This window comes from Spodoptera frugiperda, chromosome 23 (genome assembly GCF_023101765.2).
Source record: "Spodoptera frugiperda isolate SF20-4 chromosome 23, AGI-APGP_CSIRO_Sfru_2.0, whole genome shotgun sequence".
Lineage (NCBI taxonomy): Eukaryota > Metazoa > Arthropoda > Insecta > Lepidoptera > Noctuidae > Spodoptera > Spodoptera frugiperda.
This window is the reverse complement of record NC_064234.1, coordinates 241483-258998: the sequence shown is the minus strand read 5'-3', so window position 1 is coordinate 258998 and position 17516 is coordinate 241483. Positions and strand designations below refer to the sequence as shown.

General features: G+C 34.6%; 1 protein-coding gene across 2 annotated transcripts; it reads left to right on the top strand.

Annotated features, from left to right (window-relative positions):
• The first annotated feature begins 7867 nt into the window (after nucleotides 1-7867).
• On the top strand, nucleotides 7868-16664 carry LOC118266611 (luciferin sulfotransferase). 2 transcript variants are annotated; one of them, XM_035580055.2, is made up of 8 exons: nucleotides 7868-7970; nucleotides 12005-12094; nucleotides 13712-13846; nucleotides 13917-14016; nucleotides 14265-14599; nucleotides 14887-14981; nucleotides 15591-15771; nucleotides 16421-16664. In XM_035580055.2, exons 2-8 carry the CDS (start codon nucleotides 12010-12012, stop codon nucleotides 16531-16533), a joined length of 1044 nt encoding a protein of 347 aa, XP_035435948.2. In that variant the 5' UTR covers nucleotides 7868-7970; nucleotides 12005-12009; the 3' UTR covers nucleotides 16534-16664. The 2 variants fall into 2 exon arrangements, with proteins under 2 accessions (XP_035435948.2, XP_035435947.2); XM_035580054.2 differs by lacking the exon at nucleotides 7868-7970 and having other exon boundaries at nucleotides 11930-12094.
• The last annotated feature ends 852 nt before the right edge of the window (nucleotides 16665-17516 follow it).

Below are 17516 nucleotides of genomic sequence, written 5' to 3'. Positions count from 1 at the left end.
CGCATCGCTACACACGCGCGTCAGGTGTGCAAAGGTCTACAGGCCGCGTCTAACTATCGCGTCTGTAGCGATACAGACGCGATACGCACGCAAGTATCGCGTCAGTATCGCTAAAAACGCGCGTCGACGGCGCGTTTAAAAAACGTGGTGCAAACATAGGCACTTAGAAGCAGTAGGCACTAATCTTTTAAAAACTAAAAAACGGACAGGAGGATATATAAATAAAACACCAATTATGTATAAAATATGTATTATTCATCTTCAATAATTAGGAGAATGTCATCTAAGAATTGTGTAGGGGGCGGGGTACGTATATTTTCTTGGTATCTTTCCCAACTGAGATACCATATTCTACAGGCTGAGATGCACGCCACTGACGAATAACTGATAAAATCGCCTCATCTTCCAAGACTCTTCTGCCAATAGAGTTACTGCGACCAGTCGCAATCGTACAATCTACACAGCGATCCATGTCGTCAATATCCGATTGATAGGCTTAAACAGTTGTCCAAAATAGAGAGTAAGGTAATTTAGAGATGCAAGATCCGTCAAAAGTCCTTTATAAAGCCGAGGTCGTGGGGTTTAACAATAAAACATGGAAAATACGTGCGCATTTAGAACGAAACACAACAAACAAGTGTCATCTGTCAATCGGTATATGACTGATATCAGGCAGAAGTGTTGTAAGAAGTTTAAATCACAGAGTACTTATACGCATAAATGATTAAATAATCATTAATGTTTTATAACTTAATTTAAGTTTTCTCGCTTCCCAGATAGAAACAAGGTACCATATTTTGTGATTTCCTTTAGAAAAATATGACGGTTTTTTTAATATACATTTCAACTAGTTAACTGCTAGGCCCAAAAGTCCCCTACTTTTCAAGAATGGTACGGAACGTTACTGAATGTGTCATCTGCACCATGCTACGCGGTAATAGTATATGAAAAAATTAATTGTATTTACATAACTTTAAATCGATTTCGTACAAAAAAATATACTGACAACCCAACTTAGAAAAAGCTAATTACAAAATAAAATATTACAAACAGCAAAAAGATATGTTAGTGAATGATTATTTTCTGAGCGGCGATTGACACAAATTGACATAGGTCCACCAAGCAGCGCGCCTCAGCGGTCACTGCCGGTCCGCGTAGGAATGAAAGAGAAACGAATAGATGTCATGATCGGACGACGTTTTGTTCGATTCGTTCTGAGTTATTTATCATGAATTATATTAATTCTTACAAATATCTCATTTCAATCGACAAATAAATAAGGCAGATCCCTTTATTATTTTAAATTACGTCACTGTTATTAATTTTATTAAGATATGTTCATAAATAATATAGTTACAATGGTTAGAATTTCAATTTAAATGGTTAGTTTATGATTTTTTTTATCGAGAAAATTTATAGAAATCGTGTTTTGAAGAAGGTGGTCCATTCATAAAAATGATCAAGATTAACATATATTTTTTTTGTTGCTCTAACATGTAAACATTGGGCAAAAAAATCTGTTGAATCAATCCTATTTTGACTATGCACAGCGCCTTAAGTGTTTTAAGATAAGTCAAGTTCTTCGATATATAAATAGATCATACAAAATTAAATAGAGTTTACAGAATTTTCTTTGGGATATTTTGATTTCTATCTATATCATTAATTTAATTTTTATAATTCGCAACGCAAGTTCCTGCGATGCGAATTCGCATCGCATCGCATCGCAGTTTTGTGTGGGAGCCCTAAGGAATTGGGGATTGGGAAATGGGCCTCCGGTAACTTCACTCACACAACAAAACACAATGCAAGTGCTGTTCAACGTTGTTTTTCTGTGAGGTTGTTAATTCAATAATTTATCTAATACGTAAGTATTTTGTAATATTACAATTACATCTATCTTTGTTTCAATATTAAGTGCCTGTCGAATAAAATATAGTTATTTTTCATTTTCTCGACGCTGACAGGCAGATCTTAAAGTCATTGGGGCCGCCGAAAGGTTTATTACTTCTGTAATGAACTAAAACTTTTAATCGACTTATTATTGTGTGAGTCTTAAGTTCATCCATCCCCAATACAATCTGACGACGCAGGTAGAAACTACTTAAAATTAAGGATATTTATGTTAAAAATAAAAAAGGAAATCCATAACTTTAATATTTGATTACCTGTATCCCCATAAACTTTATGTTTTATGGGGATTTTATAGATACCTTTGTATTAATTACCTGGTTACCTATTTAGTTACCTATATGATTTTTTGAACGTTTTTTAGATTATTCACAGTGCTTTCCGATATTGTTTAAACAACAGATAAACACACCAGCTTCTTACATAAGAGTGGGCCCGAAGGGCTACTTTTTCCTGAAGACCTTCATCGCTGAAGCTGCTAACATCTACAACATGGAGATAATATCTAGTGATATTTACGTCAGTAGTTATCCTAGATCAGATCAGTAGAAATTTAAAACATCGGGACATCCTGTGTACGTAACAGTAGAAAATGTTAAAATTAATGTTATCTATTATGTACTACCTGTCATATAAAAATGAATTAGCTAAAACTGTGGCTAAGCGCAAGTAGAACATCTGAAAATAAATCGAAATTCTTTATTTGTTGTTGGGGCTTTAGTTAATTGTTAGTAGTAGATTATTATGAAAAATGTTCAAGGCGAAACCAAGTTTACGGGGTCCGCTAAGTTATAAATTAAACATTATTAAACATCTTAAACGGATTAAATCCGAGAACGGTGTTCAGTGACTGTTATAAAACCAAGATGGGAATAACATTAGCGCCGGCCCGATGCGTTTTTATCAGACTAGTAATTAACTATTGTTACAGCAACACAATCAGATAACGTAATAAAAAGGTAACGGTTCAATGCACTAATAATGCAGTATATGAGGTGTTCTAAAATTATCTGCCACGGCTTTAATGGGAGGCAGCGTTGTGGTATGTGGTTGAAGATTACAATAGTATTTTTTTTTTCATACATAAAAATCTACGTATGAGTTTGTTAGTTATGAAAGAGCTATATGTTGCACTGTCTCTGTCGCTTTTTTCATTGACGAAGCGACGTATCGTGCTTATTTGTTAACCACTTTATGCAGAGTAAAGTCAATGGTTATTTATTATTTAACTTCTTTATGTTCTCACATTGAATTTCTCCGTTCTGGGAACTAAAATTAAACTATCTATATAGCTTTAGCTAAAACACAAAATGTTTCGACATTTTGTAAAATTATCTACTTTCTACATCAAAATTCGTATCTCTGATAGGTTCGACGTAGACTCGCGAAACTAGTTTGGATCGTGGCCAACGATTGGGGCTTCGCCAAGTCTGAAACAGTACCTCTGTTTGCAAGGTTCATGTTTCTCCAGTAAGTACTTACTTATACATACTTTCATTTTGCTCATCATCGTCTTCCTTTACTTGTCAGCAACATCAGAGGTAGGTACTTACAGAACTTTTTTTTAAAGGGGTAAATGATCTAGTGACTTCTACCGCCTTGGACGAGGCGAGAGGGAGTGTCAGGCTGTTACTGACTAAAAACCACCCTGCTTCCTATTCCTTCTGCCCCTTCGACCCGGAGTCCCGGTAAACCCGTTAGGTATCAGTCTTGGGCCCCTGGGCCCCATCTGTGGTATCAGACGAGGCTCTTGACACACAGGCTTGGTTCTGGTCGGGCGGCGAGCTACCCTTGCTCGCTGTCCTACTTTGAGAACTTAAAGAGATCATAAGTTTGTAGTTTTTAAGTCCATGTATCCTCATAAGGACGACATTATCAAATTAACTGTTAAATTAATGTAGGTAAATTGTATTACATATAATATTTACTATTTTCAACGTCTGACCTTCAACGTCTTGACGCAAGTGAGTAAGTAATATAAAAAAATATAACCAGACTACGTGCGTAAGATTATGATAATATACATAATATATTGTATTTGTTGTTCATAAATGTTTTATTTCTAGATTTCCAACGCTCGTACTTGCTTTGATGAAAGATAAGATACTGAAGGAAACAGTGGATGCTTCTAAGATTGCAGTTTTGGAAACTATCAATAATCTTGGGACAATTAGACTGGCAGATGCTAAATCAACTCGTTTCATACATATGAAACGAGAGGATTTCCACTTAGCTCTATGTCAGATCACCTACTTGATATTGCGAAGGTGTTATATTATGTAGCACAAGACGCTCTCACATGACGACACATCACATGTAACGCCTGCACGGGCTGTTGGGGTACCATTTATCTACTAATGAACCTATACATACAAATATTAAATAGGTACTCATAATAACCAAAAAACTAAAAACATATCCATTTACAATTAGTCCAGTCATTTGGTAGTTTTACCTGGAAAGTTTTCCGGGAGTTTTGAAAATTGGTGAATTTATAGATTTGGGTATGCTCTTTTCGAATTTCAACTTTGCCACCTCGTACAACCGCCGCTCGCGCCGCCATATTGAAAAAATGGCGCCTAAAAACAGTTTTTTATTAATATCTCCGTTCCGACGCATTTTACGAAAAAATATTTATCTACAAAATTAAACTAGAAAAAATTTCCTACAATTTATGTATTGATAACTTTTTCATAAAATCAATAGTTTTTGGCGTACGAGCGCCGCAAAGTATTATTTATCTGCACCACCACGTGTACAAAAAATGTGTGTTGTGTAGCAACGCCTGTCGCAACCGAGGGCTGGGCTCGCTGTTATTGCAGAGGTAAGTCCCCTGTTTGAGGAGTGGCTAGAGAGGCGCCATGGCGTCCTCACCTACCGCCTGACGCAGGTGCTTACCGGACACAGGAATTTCGGTAGGATCCTGTTTTTGATTGGGCGGGAGGAAACGCCCGGGTGTCATCACTGCGAAGACCGCCCGGAGGACACGGTGGAACATATAACATAACACATATAACATCAGAAACAGGAACCTACCGAAACTAACCTGTTTGTACAACACACATTGTTTGTAAACGGTTTTTTATTAATATCTCTGTTCCGACGCATTTTACGAAAAAATATTTACTACAAAATTAAACTAGAAAAATATTCCTACAATTTATGTATTGATAACTTTTTCATAAAATCAATAGTTTTTGGCGTACGAGCGCCGCAAAGTATTATTTTATTCATCTGCACCACCACGTGTACAAACAATGTGTTTTTTTTAAATGTATCAATTCTTAAAAACTAATTATGATATCTCGTTCAAACCAATTTTCTTTGAAAGTTTCCATTAAAATCTACAGCATATATTTTTTTAGTTTTCTTACTCACTTATTTTAAAAGTTAGAGGGCAGGACACATTCGATAGACCTCATTTTTCCACTTTGGAAGTGTCTATCTTTCAAACAATTGATTTTGACGAAAAATGGTTTTAGGAACCATGACGTATTTTTAATGGCCTATCCATAGACAACCATCACGGATAGGTTAGAGGAAAAAAAATTTTTGAAGAGGTGCAGTGACCGCGCGCTCTCCCCCCTCTATCTCGGAAACGGTGCACCGTATAAAAAAAAAGTTTAGACAAAAGTTGTAGAGAATTTTGTATTCTACAATATTGGTATTGAATACAAATACCAAAAACCCATAGGAAAAGAGATATTTCGAAAAAACCGCAAAAACATTATTTTTGGGACCTTTGACCCTGAATTTTAAGGGTTGCTTACACCCTACCATATGTAGGTTTTGAGACAAGTTTCAGGCAGTCAATATACAAGTATATACAAAATTACAGCTGGGTATCTCAAATTCCGAGGTGAAATCCTAATTTGACTGGACTAATAATACTTTGCAGCGCTCGTACGCCTAAAACTATTGATTTTATGAAAAAGTTATCAATACATAAATTGTAGGATTTTTTTTCTAGTTTAATTTTGTAGCTATATATTTTTTCGTAAAATGCGTCGGAACGGAGATATTAATAAAAAACCGTTTTTAGGCGCCATTTTTTCAATATGGCGGCGCGAGCGGCGGGTGTACGAGGTGGCAAAGTTGAAATTCGAAAAGAGCATACCCAAATCTATAAATTCACCAATTTTCAAAACTCCCGGAAAACATTCCAGGTAACCCCTTTTTATCTACCAAATGACTGGACTAAATTGAAAACGTTTCATTTAGTTTGGAATTCAGACAAATCTTATGAATTATGTATAATTTCTCATACATGGAACAAAAGACTTATTTAAGTTAGTTCTAGCTCTATACAATAAAAACAAAATGCTATCGTTATCTAATTAAAAGCAATTTGAATAATTACTAAGCGGTTAGATTATCTTAATGTATGTAGTTGGTTGTTTTTGAAGGGTAAATATTGTTATTAGGACTTACCTGCTGTTATTCGTCGTGTTGCAAATTCTAAGTGTACAAGATGATGGGCGCAGAATTATTTTAGTGCTTAAGACTTTAGCGGCCTTTTACAGACATTGCAACATTTTTAGATAAATACATTCATTGTAATAAACATTGACAATAAGATATGGAAGGATATGTATGTTCAATCCATTGATTTTTCTATTAATAGCATAGAAAAATCACCTCATTTTGACTAGCGTTTATTCATTACATTACTAGTACTCAAACAGAATTTTATAACCAACTAACTATTTCTGCTCGGTTTTACCTACTCTCATTTAAAAGATCAATAAGAGCTATAGAGCAATAAGGCTATAGAGACTTTCTCAATAAAATTACTATTCAACACAAAAAAAAATATTTAATTCAAAACGTACTATAAAACATCATGCTACGATCGAAAAGGAGGCGAGTAGAGCAGGTGAAACTGCGCGGAAGTAGCTAGTATATACAATATTATTATATAGTACTTGTATCCTATATACAAGTACTATACCAGTACAGTAGGTAGTAGATACTAGTGTTACAAGTTAGGCACGTACGAATTCCATAAGGTGTGGCAGTTGTACACCGACTACCTATTTCCACTACAAGTAAATAAAATAAGAAGTTATAAACTTGACAGATACCGGAAAGATTACTAAACTTCAAAATTCAACTGCTAGGTTACGAGTATCCTTAGTATGAGTTTGCTTTACTAAAGTAATAAATTAATACATTTTATTAATTTTTAATACGTTTATAGTAATCGAATCGAAAGCACATTCGGCGCTCTATTTTATGATTAATTTCTTTCTTTCATTTACAATTTGTTTCAGCGGTCATTGCCCTTGTCATTCATGTATTTTTTACATAAATTACCCCATTTGTGTAAAAAAAGTTAATAACTACCGATAACATAATCATTATCTAGACTCCTTTACACCCCATGTCATCCAAAATAAGCAAAACTAAGACCCCTTACCTAGTATAGTGCTTTACGTAATAATTGAGCGGCCTTACCAATATGTGAATTATCCGAATATTCGACTTTTAGCTACCTCTATATTTTAGACGTCGTTTAAGTAAATAAGGTTGCAAGTGCGACTGCCGGGCAAGGGGTCTCGGGTTCGATTCCCGGGTCGGGCGAAGTATTACTGGGCTTTTTCGGTTTTTCAAAAATTTCTCAGTGGTAGCATGGAGTCTGGAAATGTGCCCGGTATATGGCAATAGGCTCACCACCTATTACATGGGACTTACAACATACATTGTGAAAAGTGGGTATACCACCTCGATTAAAGGCGTGACGATATGTATGGATGTATGTATAAATAAATAAAAATAAATGAACAACACAAAATATTCCATTCAAGATAACTTAAGAAAATAAAATAATCATTGTTTCTAAACCTTACATGAGTTGCATCAATGTAATCTTTATCTTATCTTCAATAACATATACATACATACGTGCCTACTTTTTATATCTGTATGTTTTTTTCAAATAAACTCAGAGATAGATTACTAGATTTACTTTGAAATGCCTTCTCGCTCAAGAGACGTGTAGTTAAAGTGAGAGTAACGTTTGAACCTTTAAAACTATTCGTGATTATTATTTGAGATAAGTGAGTATGACAAATGTTTTGTGTTTTAAACCCGAGGTAACATAAATACATTAGGTAAACTGCTATGACGCAACCCGCAACTGCACAAAGTATATATGATAGGTATCTTTCCCGCACGGAGTAAATCTTGCTGGGTCTGTAAACAGTTGTTTCAATTCTAGGTGCTGTGTAGGCATACAGGGTATAAATGGAACGCTACTGAACGCCGCATACAGGTGATGGTATATACGAGTTCTATTTAAAAAAAAAAGACGAATTCAATGTTTATTTTATATAATACTTACTAGCTAATCGGGCTCCGTTTCGTCAGCAATGATTTTCACAATATCCCTGCTTTTCTCTTAAATGTTTCCTGAAACCTATAAACGCTATAAACCTCACGAAGTCAGAGATCTTTCCAACAAATGCAAAACCGTGAAAATCGGTTCTAGAGTTATAGCGTCAGGAAGGAAAATCCGTCTTATTTTTATATTATAGAATAGTTATCTACTGATTAAGGCTGATGGAGCATGAATAACACGAATACAAAAACTTTTTTAAATTATAAAACTAAGATTTTTGTAGCGTTTTTCGGGAGCGTTCTGTTTACACCCTGTATTTAAAAAAATGATTATGTAGGAAACAGGTCATTGAAGATCTAGTGTCAGACTACGATGCATAGGACAGTCAACACAATCTCTTATTTTGTCATTTGACGTATAAATAAAAAATAGTATGGGAAAGCCATGCTTCAGCACGAATCACCTCAAATTCCTAACCGCCAAAAGACCGGCAACAGGCAATGCTCTTGTAATGCTTCTGGTTATTTGAGAGTCCATGGGCAGTGCCGATTGCTTACCATCAGGTGATGCGTCTGCTCGTCTATCGGCTTACCACATGAAAAAAAAATCTATGTAAAAAATCTCCAAAATTCAACGCGCATATTGATTTTATTTCGTTGTTTGTTTATAGTTTTGAGGTTAGTGTGTTGTTATTTTTTTATAAAACCGGTTTAATATAAACAAACCTACATTTAGTAAAGTGCGTCACTTAAATAGGACGAGTTAATATTTCATTTTTTTGTATAATGTATTTGTATAATTATATAAATATGTATAAATTTTGCCTTAACAATGGACAATAGTAAAAGCTTACACGATTAACATTAAATGGTGGTAACAAAGTAATTACTTATTTCGCTAACGTCGTGGTACTCGTATAAAAAATAGCCGACGCTAACAAACTAAATGGCTTGCTAATTTTGACCATAAATTACTTACATAATATGTATGTAGGAATATATTAATTCTATAAGTTGTTAAATATAAGCTTGCCAGAAAGTGATTTATTGATAAACTAGCTTTTGCCCGCGACTTCGTTCGCGTGGAATAGTGACTTCCGGCAAATTTTTGGTTTTAACCACATAGTTCCCGATCTCGCGGGATCTCTTCAAAAATGAGATGTGGAAGATATTCCAGGGAACTCTTCAAAAATCAACATAATGAGCTCTGCGTTTGAATTTAATAGATGTATACTCACTTAGGGCATTGAAAAAATAGTTTAAAAACGGACTTAAACTAACTTAAAACTAAAGAAAGCTACGAATTACGAATTTATAACAATTAAAAAAGAAACTATATTACAACCTATCCTCTATGCTATAATAACCAAGCTTAAACTAAATAATTTAAAAGAAACGACTTAAATCTAATCTAATTAAAAAAAAAATTAGACTTACAATTTTATTAAAAAAACTAACTACAGTAACTACTAATAATCGATATCAAACTAAACCTACGTTAAATAGTTTAACCAAAAAACCAGGAAAACCCAACAAATAAACTTATTAATTGACAAATACAACGAAACCAATTTAGAATATACGAAACAGCAGGACCACTACAGACAAATAATCATACGACTGATAATACACTTTTTCTACGATAGTACCGAAGCGCTCGGCCGATACCCAACCAAATGAATGTAACGAAACCATAGCGCGATCTATTTCGATCTATCGAGGATAAAGACAACTTGGATTATTTATTTATACTCCGTTCGGGCATTTTCTTTGTACTAAAAGTTTAATTATATTGATATTATTTTTTTCATACCTTTTTACTATTTATTTACTTTTTTCGATGAATTAAAACAATAACATGAACCGAAGTCGTGTAACGATCGACATAGAATTATCTATACTCCGTTAGAGCATTTTCTTTGTACTAAATGTTTTATTATATTGATATTATTTTTTTCATACCTTTTTACTATTTATTTACTTTTTTCGATAAATTAAAACAATAACATGAACCGAAGTCGTGTAACGATCGACATAGAATTATTTATAAATAATTTATTTCTTATTTTTATTTTTTGATTTTTGAAATAAAAATATATCTATGTCCTTTCTAAGGTTCTAAACTATATCTGTACCAAATTTCAACCAAATCCGTCAAATAGTTGCGGAGATTAATGGTATAAGCATAGAATGTTCGACGTGATTCTTTAATTTGACATAACTTTTTTATTTATGAACCGATTGACATGAAACAAACACTAAATGTAAATTTAAGCATCCCACAATATATTCGTGAAAACCGCATCCAACTCGGATCAGCCGTTTCTGAGATTAGCGCGCACAGACGAACAGACAAACAGACAAACAGACAAACAGACAAACAGACAAACAGACAAAAAAAAAGTTAATTACATTTTTGGGTTCGACATCGACATAACAATAACCCCTGCTATTTTTTTTATTTTTATTTTCAATGTACAGACAGCACTTTTCTACGATTTTATTATATGTATAGATATAGATGAACTGTTATAATTTAGATACAGTTTGGTAAAAGACGTAAAAGAACGCAAAACATAGCCTTTATTATAGTAAAACTATGTATTTAGGTATCCTGTATGTTTCTTATTTTTGATACTAGACCGCGACCTCCTTACATACTCATGTTTATAAAATAACGAGATTCTAGGTTTTACTCTAGTCTTCACCTTTTTAATAGATAGTTTAATTTTAAAACGAGTCTTCAGTAAAATAAAAAACTTACCTACATACAATTATTTGCATTTACACACATTTGCATTTTATATTATAAAATTCATATAAAATGTAATGTGTAGTTCTTTATGTTTACCTACATAATTATGCATTACTAGTTTTTGCTAGTTGCTTCGCCTATGTGTTGTATGTTGTATGTCCCACAGTGCCGGCGTAGGGGCCACTGACACCCCGGGCGATATTGTGGCGCCCACTTGATCAATATCAAGTGTTAGTAGTAGTTTTTCATTTTATTGGCGCCCCCCAGACTTTGTCGCCCTGGGCCCTCGGCGGCCCATGTCGCCCCCCTAACGCCGGCACTGTGTGCCCAGACAATAATCTATCTCTGTTCTAAGTTTCATTCCAATCCATTCAGCCGTTTTGCGTGAAGGAGTAGCAAATACCAACGCAAACTTTCGCATTTATAATATTAAGCAGATTTTTTTTGTAATGTGTTTGCACCAATTTTTCTTAGATCAACATTGTGAGTAAATAAATACGCTATTAAATAATTTGCGGCTGAAGTATTTTATGTATAAAACTAGTTGGCCCGGTAAACTTTGTACTGCATCCAACATTTTGTCGCACCTTTTAAACTCCTGGACCTGCATAAATAATTCAAGATCAAATTTTGCCAAATCGGGTAAAAAAAACCATCAGTTCTCGAGTTTTAGCGAGACTAATGAACAGCAATATTTTTTTTATACTATGATTATAATTTATTAGTTTAAAACTAATACTTAATAAGAAAGATTAAAGAACTTGAATTACTTTGCATGTAAAATTAAATAACTTAATCCGTCAATTTCAAATGTTCTTAAAATAGGTACATGCATATAACAATAATATATAACATGATTAACATATACAAGTGAAGGACAAATAAACCTTTACAATAATCTTGTTTCGACAACTAGTTTTTATTCTCAGTTGTTGATGGACCGTCACTGAGAGAGGTGTTCTTGTGTCTAAAAATAATTATTATAATAAAAATTTTAAGGTAAAATGGAGCAGAATCACATACCCTTCCCGTATGAGTTCGAAGAGATGACACAGGAAGAGAAAGATGAAAATAAAAGGCTGTATAACTGTAAGTAATTGTATAATATTTTTCTGTTCCATAATAAGAATATTTGCATAATATCGTGCATCCACATCGCAGTTTGGCGGGTTACCAGAGCTCCGGCTCGAAAAGTGGTTTTTTAGTCAGTAGGAGTTTGACACTTCCTCTCGCTTCGCTGAAGGTGGGAGAAGTGGAGAATTGGATGATTCCCCTCAAAAAAATTAAAAAAAATGTTGCTGTTTGTAGATCAACGTTTCCAAGTATGACTTAGCAAAACTTAATACTAAAAAGTTAAATAACCCACAAAACACGGTAACATTAGGTATCTGTAATACCTAACCTAACATGCCTAACATGCCTAATGTTAGGTTAGGTCTCCACAAACTTAGCTGCAATGTGGATGCACGCATATTAAGTTAACAACCTCAATGGTCAAGTATTCAAAAATATGAATATGATGTTGAGTTTTGAGTTCATAATTTATTTATCAAACTTTTCTGTGATAACACCGATTCTGGCTTGAAAACAGTGTTTGATAAAAAATATCTCTTACATGCTATGCTATATTTAGTTACAGATACAATGTGTTAGGTCATTAGACTGAGATGACCATGAATACTAGGTATACCTAAAATCATAGCTAGTTTTTTTGTCACTTAATAATGTATCTATTTATATACTAGACGAGGCGATACAAACTCAACTACAGGATTAAGGATTTCTCAATTTAAAAATCCTTCTTTATTTGTATCGTCGCGCCTTTTATCTCCCAACGGGTAAGCAGAGGTGCAGATTACAGCATGTAATGCCACTGTAAGATGTAGACACACATTTTTTACCATGTATGTTATAAGTCCTATGTAATAGGGTGTGATCCGTAGCCTTATACTGGGCACAATTCCAGACTACGTGCTACTACTGAGAAATTTTCGGTAAGCAATACTTTGCCCGACCCGGGAATCAAATCAGATACCTTTGTCCAATAGTCGCACTTGCGGCCACTCGACCAACAAGGCAGTTTAAGAATGTAGAACTTATTACGCAGTAAGCACATTACCTACGCCTCTATCTGCTTTTAAAACGTTCCATATTTAGACTTTGTCCATAAAAATAACATATTATGGGTAGATGATTAATATTTTATTTGCCAAATTATTGTTAGTTACTTCTTAACAAATAAATTCTTCACTAATATGATTGTAATGCAAATCACACGAAACAATTCTTTGTGTGATTCGCAAACTGTTGTTCCGGGTTTAGGTGTGATGTGCATATAAATTATGTTTCTATGTATCCTATACGTACCCAAGGCGTAGAATAAAATCCTAGTATACTTACTTTATATTTTTTTAATGCAGTAGAATCCGTTTATAAAGACATCGAAGGGAATTGATTAAACACGTTAAGATATTATACAAAACATTCATAAAAAAAACCTTTTTTTATTGCACCATATTTATTTCAAAATCATATTCATATTATACAGATTCTACTGTAAGTATGTGTATGTTAGACAAGTGAATCTCTATCTAGCTAGTCTTAATAATTTCCCTTTTTTAGATTAAGTCAAAATTGTTATATGCACCTCGGTTTTAAAATCGAAGCATTTATATTTTCACTCAACAATTAATCGCAATTTTCTAGATCCCAAAATTGATTTGATCCGAATGGGTCCAAAAGGGTATGTGATGCCACGAGCGTACAAAGAGCAAGCTGAGAGCATTTACAACTTGCCAATCAGACCGAGCGACATCTACGTGGCCAGTTTCCAGAGGGCAGGTACGTTCAAAGAAACATATCCATGATTATTGAATTCAATACCACGATTAACCCATTAAAAAAAATACAGGTACAACGTTGACACAGGAGCTGGTATGGCTGTTGGCCAATGACTGTGACTTCAAGACTGCGTTAGAAGTGCCCATCACTCATCGATATCCGTTTCTTGAGTGAGTAGAATACTGTTCCTACATATATATACAAGGTTTTGTCCTGTGTTAAACGTAATAAGAAACAATTACTTAAAATGGATTAAAAGTAGATTCTTGTGATATAAAAAATAAAAAAGGTAATACGATTGCCCTACCTTGGTTCGAAACCAAGAACTCAAGTTCAACAACCGCTCTTGAACCGTACAACCAATAAAAAAAAGTTAAAAAAAAAAAAAAACATAACACAAAAAAAATATCCGTTGCAGAATTTTCATGTTCTACATCGAATGGAAAAAAGATCGTCTAGCGAAGATCCACGAAGTCGAGGAATCGAAGAGGGAACATCTGATAAAGGCGATGCAGGTCATGACACAGCCTGTCATGGAGAAATTGGCAGCGATGCCATCTCCCAGGTTCGTCAAGACGCATCTGCCAATGTGCTGCCTGAACCCCACTATAGTGGACACGGCGAAGGTGGTGTACGTGGCAAGAGACCCCAGAGACATCGCAGTTTCTTCGTATCATCATGCCAGGCTCTTTGTCGTATTCGACTTCGGAGGAACCTTCAAAGAATTCTGGAATTTATTCGTAAACGACCGATGTATGTACTATTTTATATTTTTAGAATGTACTAGTAAACCTGCGGCGAATTTCGTTTCGCCACCAGATGGCTTCGCTTATTTTGTATAGGAGATGGCGCTCTATGTGAAAACTGATTTTCCGTTTTCCTGCTTTTCTCTTGATTTTTTCCTAAATTTTCTTTGCTATAAATCTCACAGAGCTCGAGACCTTTCCAACGAATGCAAAACCGTTTTAGAATACCTTAATATAGCTAGATAATTCAATGACAGTGACTAGGTAATTGATTTTCATTGATTTACGTTTCAGTTCCGATGACTCCATTCTTAGATCACGTAAAGGAAGCGTGGAATTTAAGACACCATCCCAACATGCTGTTTTTGTTCTATGAAGAAATTACTAAGGTACGACACGCCATAAGATAGATAGATTTAGAAAAAAACAAAATTATATTAGATATAGATATATTAGATCATCCATTAGTTATAAATCATAAGAACCTGAAGAAAAAGTCTCTAGAAACTTGTTATAAAATCTGATGACGTCATCCTAAGACCTAAAGATTCAAGAAAGGACGTGCTTATAATGGACAATTGGACAGTTATAATAAACTATTATTATACGCACTTACATAAAATGTTTTCCCATATACATAACACTAACAAACATCAAATCTATTTACCATGCCTTTTTAAGAATAACGAAAATCTTACCTATTTTTTCGGTAAGCTGCTTGGCAAACTATTACTGGATAGCAATGATTCAAAACGAAGGCCGACGATAGTCTGTAACATGAGGCTTAATCTCTCGTACGCCGTATATAAGACAACAATAGAAAACACATTGTGTCTCGCTTGGATCCACGTTCCATATACGAAGGGTTAATAGAGGGTTACATAGAGTGATGTCTCATTCAACTGCTCTCAATATAATAAAAAAAACCTTTACTGACGAATTATGGTGTTGATGAAAGACATTTCCCTGATACTGTAAACATTATTTTTATATGCCAGGACATGAAGACAACTATAAAACGAGTAGCAGACTTCTTAGGGAAGGAAGTGACAGAGGACCAGATGGCTCGTCTGTGCGACCACCTCAGCTTCGAGAGCTTCAAAAAGAACAAGGCAGTCAATTACGAGGACCTGCGGGAGTTCGGTATGATGACGAAAGACGAAGTGTTTATTAGGAAAGGTAAGCAAATGTAATGAAGTGTTTTATTTTCTTTGAATGTTCATAGGTTCATGTATTCAAGCACACCTTTTTCACCAGTTATGTTATAATCTTATGTACTTTACACCGGATTGTGTTGAATTTATAAAGAAACTAGCAAACCCAGCGAACTCCGTTTCGCCACCAATGATTTTTGCCGCATTTCTCATGTATTTTGTTTGCTATAAACCTCATGGAGCCCAAGACCTTTCCAACGAATGCAAAACCATGGAAATCGGTTCGTGTGTTCTGGAGTTATAGCGTCAGGAAAGAAAACCCCACTTATTTTTATATAATAGATGTCAAGAGCCTAATATTTTACTCATTGCAATGTGTGATGGTGCATCAATGTTTTGTTATTTGAACTACTGGCATTAAGTACTGCGGACTACCTAGCGAGTTACTAGGATTCCGGCTCGAAGAACAGGAATAGGAACGGGGTGGTTTTTAGTCAGTAAGAGTCTGACACTCCCTCTCGCCTCACCCAAGGCGGGATGTCTCAGTCATAAGATGATTTTCGGCTCTCAAAAACAAAGTATTTTAGAATCCTTTCATTTTTTAAGTAATTTATATGTAGATCGGTAATACCTACAAAAGTTAGATGTCTTATATTTTTTGTCACTGTTTCTAGGTAAGGCGGGAGGTTGGAGAGATTACTTCGACGAAGAAATGACGCAGCAAGCTGAGAAATGGTTGGAGGACAACCTGAAGGATACCGACCTGCGCTTCCCTTCAACAAAATAATCATTGAACTTTATATAGTAGTCCCTATAATTAATTATTTAATAACACATAGGTTAATGACTGTTTGTGTTATAATATCCTTGCATTTGTTAATTACTTTCAATGAATAAAATATATGGTTTTACGGCAAATTGTTGCAGTTGCATTATACGCAGTATACTTCCTTGTCAATATCTACACGCATATAAGACCACTCTGATCATTCCTCTCGAACTCAAAGCAGCTTATGGCTTCTTCTTTGCTTATGGCTCATGCTTAGAATACAAACATAAATTCGTCGTTCACATAATGTTTGATTGTTCAATGAGTTCAGTGCAACACATTAAAATAAAATAGATATGCAATTATGATACACGAAAGGACGGGGTTACTCTTGAATACAATTCATATCAATAATTGACATTGATATTGTGAAATTAACTCTTTAATCGCAACACTAGCGCCCATTGCATCCAAAAAGTATTATCTTAAGTAACACAAACATTTGGTTAACGAACATAACGACGGTCAAACCTCCACAACAGCTTGAGGACTATTTTACACTGACTGACTCGGTAGTTTCAAGGGAAAAATGACAATAATGAATGCAATAAAACTCAAAACCAATTATTGTATACCTACTAGCGACACGCCCCAGCTTCGCATGGGTGCAATGGTGTTATATTATGCATGTATTATACATATAAACCTTCCTCTTGAATCATTTTATCTATTACAAAAAACCGCATCAAAATCCGTTGCGTAGTTGTAAAGATTTAAGCATACAAAGGTATATAGGGACAGAGAAAGCGACTTTGTTTTATTATACTACGAGTATGTAGTGAAGTACTGGGAAATCACATAATACGGCTTTATACAGTATGTTTGTTTGCTAATTGGATTAAATATTAACTTTATATTGATAACTAGCTTTTGCCCGCGACTTCGTTCGCGTGGAATAGTGACTTCCGGCAAATTTTTGAATCTCGCGGAATCTCTTCAAA

Excerpts from the sequence above, each read along its gene's own strand:
- LOC118266611 (XM_035580055.2), top strand. The coding sequence starts at position 12,010 with ATGGAGCAGAATCACATACCCTTCCCGTATGAGTTCGAAGAGATGACA. Across the intron at positions 14,600-14,886 it reads TTTATTCGTAAACGACCGAT|TTCCGATGACTCCATTCTTA; the intron begins GTATGTACTATT and ends TTTACGTTTCAG. Across the intron at positions 15,772-16,420 it reads CGAAGTGTTTATTAGGAAAG|GTAAGGCGGGAGGTTGGAGA; the intron begins GTAAGCAAATGT and ends CACTGTTTCTAG.